Source organism: Salmo salar, chromosome ssa02 (assembly GCF_905237065.1).
Source record: "Salmo salar chromosome ssa02, Ssal_v3.1, whole genome shotgun sequence".
Lineage (NCBI taxonomy): Eukaryota > Metazoa > Chordata > Actinopteri > Salmoniformes > Salmonidae > Salmo > Salmo salar.
In genome coordinates this window covers 5,007,501-5,020,223 of record NC_059443.1, presented here as the reverse complement: position 1 = coordinate 5,020,223, position 12,723 = coordinate 5,007,501, and the positions used below count along the sequence as shown (strand labels likewise).

General features: G+C 42.5%; 1 protein-coding gene across 1 annotated transcript in view; it reads left to right on the top strand.

The window, feature by feature from the left end:
- Positions 1–12,723, top strand: part of LOC106597885 (ectonucleotide pyrophosphatase/phosphodiesterase family member 2-like) — a 108,347-nt gene that overhangs the window by 12,238 nt on the left and 83,386 nt on the right. Inside the window, 5 exon segments of the mRNA XM_045696647.1 lie at positions 2,546–2,611; positions 2,848–2,920; positions 4,750–4,858; positions 11,627–11,755; positions 12,281–12,312. Of these exon segments, the coding sequence (XP_045552603.1) occupies positions 2,546–2,611; positions 2,848–2,920; positions 4,750–4,858; positions 11,627–11,755; positions 12,281–12,312 (409 nt within the window).

Below are 12,723 nucleotides of genomic sequence, written 5' to 3'. Positions count from 1 at the left end.
TGTTTGGTTGCTACTGCCTTAGCAGAGATGAGATGATGACTTTAAGGAATGAAAAATACTAAGTAATATACAAATATTGTTTTATTTCATAGTAATTTCATTTTTTTTAAATTGATGTCTATCCTATGTGGACCTGATAGAGACGATGGAATATTTCAATGTTTTGGAAATGTAATGTTTGCTATTTTTGGCGTTGGAATTTCCATTAAAATTTTTTTTTTGTAATGTCATTATTTCATAATGCATTTAATGTAAAAAAAAAATTATAGCGAAACTGAAATCGAAAAACCGTGATATTTTTTTAAATGATCGAAGGGAAATGGACCTAGAAAAGCACTAGTGGCTCAGCACTACTCTCAAAGACAAAACACAACAAAGTGTTGCTGTTATATTGTCATAACACCGTTGTGGATTTCAGTTGGAGATGTCTGGAAACTATATGGATGTGTTCTTGTTTAGTTGTACTCTGGCTAACCTAACGCATGCAGGCTGCTAAAAAAACACAATGCCTCACACATTCATAAGACACAGAGGCCTTTCAGGCAGGCTTCAGTTCGGAGGCGTACAGCCCTAACTGTTTTGAGAGCAATTTGACTCAAATCGGCCTATTAACATAAAGCGGGATGCCTGCATGTGAACTTGGCCAGCTGGGGGACTCCTTCAAAAGCAGTGACAAAGTGCATTTCAAGGTGCACTTCCTGAGGTAGGCCCAGGGCACGGAGGAGGAGGAGGAGGGGGGTTAACTTTACAGTACAGTATAAGACTGTATTTTTTAACCAATGAGGTCTGGAGATGCCGGGGAGTTATGGTTGTAGCTTTGTGGAGGTCTCTGTTAAGACCAACTCCAGGGAGGTCTTAACCAACACCAGAGGGGTCGAGAAGAAGAGAAGCCCCCCTGTAGTGATTTAGTGGGATAAGGTCTACCCCCTTCCATACCCCCCAGCTCCCCCACATGTCAAGCCCCAGTTAGAGAGGTAAACCCTGGGGTTGATGGTTGGCAGCTGTGCCAAGTGGGCTGGAGGATGGAGGTCTGCTGGTGGCCCTTCGCTCTACAAGACAGGAACAGGAGGGGAGGCTTTGAGGTTCAAAGGCTTCCAGGGGGGGAGGAGAGTGATGTACCCCAGGACTATATAGGCCTGTTATAATGTCTGTAGTGGTTCTAATCTGGTGTATCCCAGGACTATATAGGCCTGTTATAATGTCTGTAGTGGTTCTAATCTGGTGTATCCCAGGACTATATAGGTCTGTTATAATGTCTGTAGTGGTTCTAATCTGGTGTATCCCAGGACTATATAGGCCTGTTATAATGTCTTTAGTGGTTCTAATCTGGTGTATCCCAGGACTGTATAGGTCTGTTATAATGTCTTTAATTGTTCTAATCTGGCAGCTTTCCTGGATGCAAACAGAAAGGATCAAATGTGGTGTTGTAAAACATTGATACACAGCATCCCAGACACAGTAAAGCATTGATACACAGCATCCCAGACACAGTAAAGCATTGATACACAGCATCCCAGACACAGTAAAGCATTGATACACAGCATCCCAGACACAGTAAAGCATTGATACACAGCATCCCAGACACAGTAAAACATTGATACACAGCATCCCAGACACAGTAAAGCATTGATACACAGCATCCCAGACACAGTAAAACATTGATACACAGCACCCCAGACACAGTAAAGCATTGATACACAGCGTCCCAGACACAGTAAAACATTGATACATACACAGCACCTCAGACACAGTAAAGCATTGATACACAGCATCCCAGACACAGTAAAGCATTGATACACAGCACCTCAGACACAGTAAAGCATTGATACACAGCATCCCAGACACAGTAAAACATTGATACACAGCATCCCAGACACAGTAAAGCATTGATACACAGCGTCCCAGACACAGTAAAGCATTGATACACAGCATCCCAGACACAGTAAAACATTGATACACAGCATCCCAGACACAGTAAAGCATTGATACACAGCATCCCAGACACAGTAAAGCATTGATACACAGCATCCCAGACACAGTAAAACATTGATACACAGCATCCCAGACACAGTAAAGCATTGATACACAGCGTCCCAGACACAGTAAAGCATTGATACACAGCGTCCCAGACACAGTAAAGCATTGATACACAGCATCCCAGACACAGTAAAGCATTGATACACAGTGTCCCAGACACAGTAAAGCATTGATACACAGCGTCCCAGACACAGTAAAGCATTGATACACAGCGTCCCAGACACAGTAAAACATTGATACACAGTGTCCCAGACACAGTAAAACATTGATACACAGCATCCCAGACACAGTAAAACATTGATACACAGCGTCCCAGACACAGTAAAACATTGATACACAGCGTCCCAGACACAGTAAAACATTGATACACAGCATCCCAGACACAGTAAAACATTGATACACAGCGTCCCAGACACAGTAAAACATTGATACACAGCACCCCAGAATTTTGTTTAGTGATCTACATGTTGTCCTCCATATAATGAACTCAGCTGATGTGTCTTTCCAGTTCCATCCCGTTGGAGAGGAGAGTCCTGACCATGCTACAGTGGCTTCACCTGCCAGACGGAGAGAGGTAAGTCAGCTTCTTTTATCCTCTTCTTTAGGCTGTTACTATCTGCAATGATATACCAACAGTGAACCCCATCCTCTACATGCATCCAAGATGGCCGCTCTATGCTTAGCAGCAATCTCCATCTGACTTTGAGTAAGTAACTTTGCTCCCATATCCTAGCCCTGTATTTGAGACCTGGAGGTGGTGTAGAATACACATGGCTAATCTAAGATTCCCTTCTACCTGTGTTGTTTCAGGCCGTATGTTTACGCCATGCACTCCGAGCAGCCGGATACGTTTGGCCACAAGCTGGGGCCCATGAGCACTGAGGTGAGCTGGGGGCTGGGGGCTGAGGGCTGGGGGTGGAGGCTGGGGCTGGAGGCTGGGGGCTGGGGGCTGGAGGCTGGGGGCTGGAGGCTGGGGGGCTGGGCCTAGGTGCTGGGTCTAGGTGCTGGGTCTAGGTGCTGGGCCTAGGGCTTGGGTTGGGTCTGGGGGAGAGACGGTTGTGGTTCAGACTACCGGGACCTGAGTATGTGTTAAGCAGCAGTCACTACAGCAGCACTCATGCCAGATGTAGCTAGTTACATACAGAACAATCTACAACACTGTAGCATAAACACTGGCTTTCTGTTTCAACTGTCCAGCCATAGCAAGGCCCCAAACAAACCCAGACATGTACATGCATGACCTGTACAGTGTGGAATTGATGAACCATTTTCTAGAGATTTTGTATTTCAAATCAAATTGTATTTGTCACATGCGCCGAATACAACATACCTTACAGTGAAATGCTTACTTACAAGGCCTTAACCAACAATGCTTTATTAAGAAGTTTTAAGAAAAATAAGTGTTAATAAGTAAAAAATAGAGAAATAAAAGTAACAAATAATTAAACAGCAGCAGTGGGCACAGCACATTGACTCTGTACCGTAACACCCTGTATATAGCCTCCACATTGTCTCTGTACCATAACACCCTGTATATAGCCTCCACATTGGCTCTGTACCAATACCCCCTGTATATAGCCTCCACATTGGCTCTGCACCAATACCCCCTGTATATAGCCTCCACATTGACTCTGTACCAATACCCCCTGTATACAGCCTCCACATTGACTCTGTACCGTAACACCCTGTATATAGCCTCCACATTGACTCTGTACCAATACCCCCTGTATATAGCCTCCACATTGACTCTGTACCGTAACACCCTGTATATAGCCTCCACATTGACTCTGTACCGGTACCACCTGTATATAGCCTCCACATTGACTCTGTACCATTGCCATCCTGTATATAGACTCCACATTGACTCTGTACCGGTACCCCCTGTATATAGCCTCCACATTGACTCTGTACTGGTACCCCCTGTATATAGCCTCCACATTGACTCTGTACCGTAACACCCTGTATATAGCCTCCACATTGACTCTGTACTGGTACCCCCTGTATATAGCCTCCACATTGACTCTGTACCGGTACCCCCTGTATATAGCCTCCACATTGACTCTGTACCGTAACACCCTGTATATAGCCTCCACATTGACTCTGTACCAATACCCCCTGTATATAGCCACCACATTGACTCTGTACCGTAACACCCTGAATATAGCCTCCACATTGACTCTGTACCAATACCCCCTGTATATAGCCTCCACATTGACTCTGTACCGTAACACCCTGTATATAGCCTCCACATTGACTCTGTACCAATACCCCCTGTATATAGCCTCCACATTGACTCTGTACCGGTACCCCCTGTATATAGCCTCCACATTGACTCTGTACCATTGCCCCCTGTATATAGCCTCCACATTGACTCTGTACCGTAACACCCTGTATATAGCCTCCACATCGACTCTGTACCGGTACCCCCTGTATATAGCCTCCACATTGACTCTGTACCGTAACACCCTATATATAGCCTCCACATTGACTCTGAACCGTAACACCCTGTATATAGCCTCCACATTGACTCTGTACCGTAACACCCTGTATATAGCCTCCACATTGTTATTTTACTGCTGCTGATTGTGTTATGTTCAATGTCTAATAATGATTAGGTATTTTGATGATCTGTATAGGGATCAATAGTTCTATGATATCCCCTGATGGTTGTGATTGCTGTGTGAATATTGATCAGTGTGTTCTGTGCTGCAGCTGAACAACCCTCTGAAAGACATTGATAAGATCATTGGTCAGCTGATGGACGGCCTGAAACAGATGAAACTCCACCGATGTGTCAACATCATCATGGTGGGAGATCACGGTACTGCTGCACAACCACCTTGAACCCTGACCCTAGTCAATACACACTAACCCTAGTCAATACACACTAACCCTAGTCAATACACACTAACCCTAGTCAATACACACTAACCCTAGTCAATACACACTAACCCTAGTCAATACACACTAACCCTAGTCAATACACACTAACCCTAGTCAATACACACTAACCCTAGTCAATACACACTAACCCTAGTCAATACACACTAACCCTAGTCAATACACACTAACCCTAGTCAATATACACTAACCCTAGTCAATACACACTAACCCTACCTAGTCGATACACACTAACCCTAGTCAATACACACTAACCCTAGTCAATACACACTAACCCTACCTAGTCAATACACACTGACCCTAGTCAATACACACTAACCCTACCTAGTCAATACACACTGACCCTAGTCAATACACACTAACCCTAGTCAATACACACTAACCCTAGTCAATACACACTAACCCTACCTAGTCAATACACACTAACCCTAGTCAATACACACTAACCCTACCTAGTCAATACACACTAACCCTAGTCAATACACACTAACCCTACCTAGTCAATACACACTAACCCTAGGTCAATACACACTAACTCTACCTAGTCAATACACACTAACCCTAGTCAATACACACTAACCCTACCTAGTCAATACACACTAACCCCTAGTCAATACACACTAACCCTACCTAGTCAATACACACTAACCCTAGTCAATACACACTAACCCTACCTAGTCAATACACACTAACCCTACCTAGTCAATACACACTAACCCTAGTCAATACACACTAACCCTACCTAGTCAATACACACTAACCCTACCTAGTCAATACACACTAACCCTACCTAGTCAATACACACTAACCTCCTGGTCAATACACACTAACTCCTAGTCAATACACACTAACCCTAGTCAATACACACTAACCCTAGTCAATACACACTAGCCCTAGTCAATACACACTAACCCTACCTAGTCAATACACACTAACCCTACCTAGTCAATACACACTGACCCTAGTCAATACACACTAACCCTAGTCAATACACACTAACTCTACCTAGTCAATACACACTAACTCTACCTAGTCAATACACACTAACCCTAGTCAATACACACTAACCCTACCTAGTCAATACACACTAACCCTAGTCAATACACACTAACCCTAGTCAATACACACTAACTCTACCTAGTCAATACACACTAACCCTAGTCAATACACACTAACCCTACCTAGTCAATACACACTAACCCTAGTCAATACACACTAACCCTAGTCAATACACACTAACCCTACCTAGTCAATACACACTAACCCTACCCTGGTCAATACACACTAACCCTACCTAGTCAATACACACTAACTCTGCCTAGTCAATACACACTAGCCCTAGTCAATACACACTAACCTACCTAGTCAATACACACTAACCCTAGTCAATACACACTGACCCTAGTCAATACACACTAACCCTAGTCAATACACACTAACCCTACCTAGTCAATACACACTAACCCTAGTCAATACACACTAACCCTACCTAGTCAATACACACTAACCCTAGTCAATACACACTAACCTACCTAGTCAATACACACTAACCCTAGTCAATACACACTAACCCTAGTCAATACACACTAACCCTACCTAGTCAATACACACTAACCCTAGTCAATACACACTAACCCTACCTAGTCAATACACACTAACCCTAGTCAATACACACTAACCCTAGTCAATACACACTAACACCTAGTCAATACACACTAACCCTACCTAGTCAATACACACTAACCTACCTAGTCAATACACACTAACCCTACCTAGTCAATACACACTAACCCTACCTAGTCAATACACACTAACCCTACCTAGTCAATACACACTAACCCTACCTAGTCAATACACACTAACCCTACCTAGTCAATACACACTAACCCTACCTAGTCAATACACACTAACCCTAGTCAATACACACTAACCCTACCTAGTCAATACACACTAACCCAACCTAGTCAATACACACTGACCCTAGTCAATACACACTAACCCTAGTCAATACACACTAACCCTACCTAGTCAATACACACTAACTCTACCTAGTCAATACACACTAACCCTACCTAGTCAATACACACTAACCCTACCTAGTCAATACACACTAACCCTACCTAGTCAATACACACTAACCCTAGTCAATACACACTAACCCTAGTCAATACACACTAACTCTACCTAGTCAATACACACTAACTCTACCTAGTCAATACACACTAACCCTACCTAGTCAATACACACTAACCCTAGTCAATACACACTAACCCTACCTAGTCAATACACACTAACCCTAGTCAATACACACTAACCCTACCTAGTCAATACACACTAACCCTACCTGGTCAATACACACTAACCCTAGTCAATACACACTAACCCTAGTCAATACACACTAACTCTACCTAGTCAATACACACTAACCCTAGTCAATACACACTAACACCTAGTCAATACACACTAACCCTACCTAGTCAATACACACTAACTCTACCTAGTCAATACACACTAACCCTACCTAGTCAATACAAACTAACTCTACCTAGTCAATACACACTAACCCTAGTCAATACACACTAACCCTAGTCAATACACACTAACCCTACCTAGTCAATACACACTAACTCTACCTAGTCAATACACACTAACCCTACCTAGTCAATACACACTAACCCTACCTAGTCAATACACACTAACCCTAGTCAATACACACTGACCCTAGTCAATACACACTAACCCTAGTCAATACACACTAACTCTACCTAGTCAATACACACTAACCCTAGTCAATACACACTAACCCTAGTCAATACACACTAACCCTACCTAGTCAATACACACTAACCCTACCTAGTCAATACACACTAACCCTACCTAGTCAATACACACTAACCCTACCTAGTCAATACACACTAACCCTAGTCAATACACACTGACCCTAGTCAATACACACTAACCCTAGTCAATACACACTAACTCTATCTAGTCAATACACACTAACCCTACCTAGACAATACACACTAACCCTACCTAGTCAATACACACTAACCCTAGTCAATACACACTAACCCTAGTCAATACACACTAACTCTACCTAGTCAATACACACTAACCCTAGTCAATACACACTAACCCTACCTAGTCAATACACACTAACCCTAGTCAATACACACTAACCCTACCTAGACAATACACACTAACCCTAGTCAATACACACTAACTCTACCTAGTCAATACACACTAACCCTAGTCAATACACACTAACCCTAGTCAATACACACTAACCCTACCTAGTCAATACACACTAACCCTAGTCAATACACACTAACCCTAGTCAATACACACTAACTCTACCTAGTCAATACACACTAACCCTAGTCAATACACACTAACCCTACCTAGTCAATACACACTAACCCTAGTCAATACACACTAACCCTAGTCAATACACACTAACCCTACCTAGACAATACACACTAACCCTACCTAGTCAATACACACTAACCCTAGTCAATACACACTAACCCTACCTAGTCAATACACACTAACCCTACCTAGTCAATACACACTAACCCTACCTAGTCAATACACACTAACCCTACCTAGTCAATACACACTAACCCTACCTAGTCAATACACACTAACCCTAGTCAATACACACTGACCCTAGTCAATACACACTAACCCTAGTCAATACACACTAACTCTACCTAGTCAATACACACTAACCCTACCTAGACAATACACACTAACCCTACCTAGTCAATACACACTAACCCTAGTCAATACACACTAACCCTAGTCAATACACACTAACTCTACCTAGTCAATACACACTAACCCTAGTCAATACACACTAACCCTACCTAGTCAATACACACTAACCCTGGTCAATACACACTAACTCTACCTAGTCAATACACACTAACCCTAGTCAATACACACTAACCCTAGTCAATACACACTAACCCTAGTCAATACACACTAACCCTAGTCAATACACACTAACTCTACCTAGTCAATACACACTAACCCTAGTCAATACACACTAACCCTACCTAGTCAATACACAATAACCCTGGTCAATACACACTAACTCTACCTAGTCAATACACACTAACCCTACCTAGTCAATACACACTAACCCTACCTAGTCAATACACACTAACCCTAGTCAATACACACTAACCCTACCTAGTCAATACACACTAACCCTAGTCAATACACACTAACCCTACCTAGTCAATACACACTAACCCTACCTAGTCAATACACACTAACCCTAGTCAATACACACTAACCCTAGTCAATACACACTAACCCTACCTAGTCAATACACACTAACCCTACCTAGTCAATACACACTAACTCTACCTAGTCAATACACACTAACCCTACCTAGTCAATACACACTAACCCTACCTAGTCAATACACAATAACCCTGGTCAATACACACTAACTCTACCTAGTCAATACACACTAACCCTACCTAGTCAATATACACTAACCCTACCTAGTCAATACACACTAACCCTAGTCAATACACACTAACCCTACCTAGTCAATACACACTAACCCTAGTCAATACACACTAACCCTACCTAGTCAATACACACTAACCCTACCTAGTCAATACACACTAACCCTAGTCAATACACACTAACCCTAGTCAATACACACTAACCCTACCTAGTCAATACACACTAACCCTACCTAGTCAATACACACTGACCCTAGTCAATACACACTAACCCTAGTCAATACACACTAACTCTACCTAGTCAATACACACTAACCCTACCTAGTCAATACACACTAACCCTGCCTAGTCAATACACACTAACCCTAGTCAATACACACTAACTCTACCTAGTCAATACACACTAACCCTAGTCAATACACACTAACCCTACCTAGTCAATACACACTAACCCTGGTCAATACACACTAACTCTACCTAGTCAATACACACTAACCCTACCTAGACAATACACACTAACCCTAGTCAATACACACTAACTCTACCTAGTCAATACACACTAACCCTAGTCAATACACACTAACCCTAGTCAATACACACTAACTCTACCTAGTCAATACACACTAACCCTAGTCAATACACACTAACCCTACCTAGTCAATACACACTAACCCTAGTCAATACACACTAACCCTACCTAGTCAATACACACTAACCCTACCTAGTCAATACACACTAACCCTACCTAGTCAATACACACTAACCCTAGTCAATACACACTAACCCTACCTAGTCAATACACACTAACCCTACCTAGTCAATACACACTGACCCTAGTCAATACACACTAACCCTAGTCAATACACACTAACTCTACCTAGTCAATACACACTAACTCTACCTAGTCAATACACACTAACCCTAGTCAATACACACTAACCCTACCTAGTCAATACACACTAACCCTAGTCAATACACACTAACTCTACCTAGTCAATACACACACTGGTGGGAGAATCAGTTATTTTTCCAAGGAAAGGTACTTCCTAAATATCATTAGTCTATAGTGTACTACATTGCCTAGAAATAAATATTGATCACTCATATTAGTCTCCGTCTGAAAATCTTCCTACTCCTAAAAGGGAGGTCAGAAAACGGAGCTCTAGAGAAAGGGCAAGTATCTCCAACTCAGGTCTCTTCAATGTACATCTAGCCTATTGGCTGATATAGCCCAGTGATACTGATAGCCTAATATAATGGGCCGTGTGAGAATCTCTGGTAATTTAACCTATTTCTTAGCTTATTTTTGCGCATTTTGATATTTCCTACAGGGCGCACAATTTACTGCGACCATGGCTGGCAAGTGAGCTGAGTCGTCACATACGCCTAAAATAACATTGCAGTACTGCGGTTGGGTTCGGGACCAGTTCTTGCGTTAGTGGGTGGGAGTCGGACAGAAAGCCAGCGGGTGTGGGCGGGTGCGGATGTGGGCGGGATGAATAAATCCGTCCTCCGCAGACCTCTAGACCAGGGGTGTCACTCGTTCCATGGAGGGACTAGTGTCTGCAGGTTTAGGTTTTTCCATTCATTTAAGACCTAGACAACCAGGCGAGGGGTGTTCTTTACTAATTAGTGACCCCAATTCATCAATCAAGTACAAGGCAGGTGTCACGGCTGTTATAAGGAGCGGACCAAGATGCAGCGTTTTCGTAGTTCCACATATTTATTAAAAGTGAAACTGAATGCAATACACAAATAACTTGAAAATAGGAAAACAACAAACCGTGACGCAGAGAGGACAACACACTACTCAAAAGACAATAGCCCACAAGCAACAATGAGAAAAACCCCTACTTAAATATGATCTCTAATCAGAGGCAATGAGGATCAGCTGCCTACAATTAGAGATCAACCCCAAACAATCCCAACATAGAAATAGAAAACTAGAATTTAAACATAGAACTAGAAAAGATAGATCAGACACAGAAACACCCCCTGACCACTCTACCATAGAAAATAACAACTTATATTGGTCAGGACGTGACAGCAGGAGCGAAAACCCTCTGTCACTCGGCCCTCCATGGAATGAGTTTGACACGTGCTCTAGACGATGTCCATTTCTCTCTGACTATGGACAATCAAGTCACCTTCTTCATATTCATTCTGCAGTGATTTAAAGTCTGTTCTGAACATGTGTTCCTCAGGTATGGAGGAGGCTCACTGTGACAGGACAGAGTTTCTCAGCTCATACATGCCGTCCACTGTTGATGACATCATACTAATCCCCGGCTCCCTGGGCAGGATCCGCTCCAGGTACCCCAACAACCCCAAATGTGAGCGTTTGGTTTGTTTGTTTGATTGGTGTATTGATCATTTAAAAACACAATACTGAATTGAAGACCATGCATTAATAAAATCATTGAGGATTAACCAACTACAAAATCAGAGACCTATTTCTATTGCGGTCCTCATAGGCTTCGTTTAGACAGGCAGACCAATTGTGGTCCTCATAGGCTGCGTTTAGACAGGCAGACCCATTGTGGTCCTCATAGGCTGCGTTTAGACAGGCAGACCAATTCCTCCAGTTACTGGAAAGTCTGGAGAGGAAGACAGAGTACTGTATCTCAGTGACCCTGGCCTGATCCTTGACTGGGTCACATGGCCAGGTCAGTCAAGACCAAAACAATAACATCACTTTAGCATGTATGTTTCTGCTCAGAAGAGCACGCCTCCTCGTCCCCAGACTAGGTTGTTGTGTCCCTACTGATCCAGTTATGAACTGCGTCCTCAGTACGGCAGAACGAGGCACATTTCCTAACAGTCGACAGAAAATTAGAACACTGTTTGTCTTTTTTCAGACGATGCCAAATCTGTTGTTGCAAATCTTACAGTGAGTATTATACACGTTGTATTTCTATATACATTGTCTTCTCTATACACGTTGTATTTCTATATACATTGTCTTCTCTATACACGTTGTATTTCTATATACATTGTCTTCTCTATACACGTTGTATTTCTATATACATTGTCTTCTCTATACACGTTGTATTTCTATATACATTGTCTTCTCTATACACGTTGTATTTCTATATACATTGTCTTCTCTATACACGTTGTATTTCTATATACATTGTCTTCTCTATACACGTTGTATTTCCATACACATTGTCTTCTCTATACACGTTGTATTTCCACATTGTCTTCTCTATACACGTTGTATTTCCATACACATTGTCTTCTCTAAGTCATTGTTCTGACCAGTATTCATACCTGTGTTGTGGTGTCAGAGGTTAAGGTG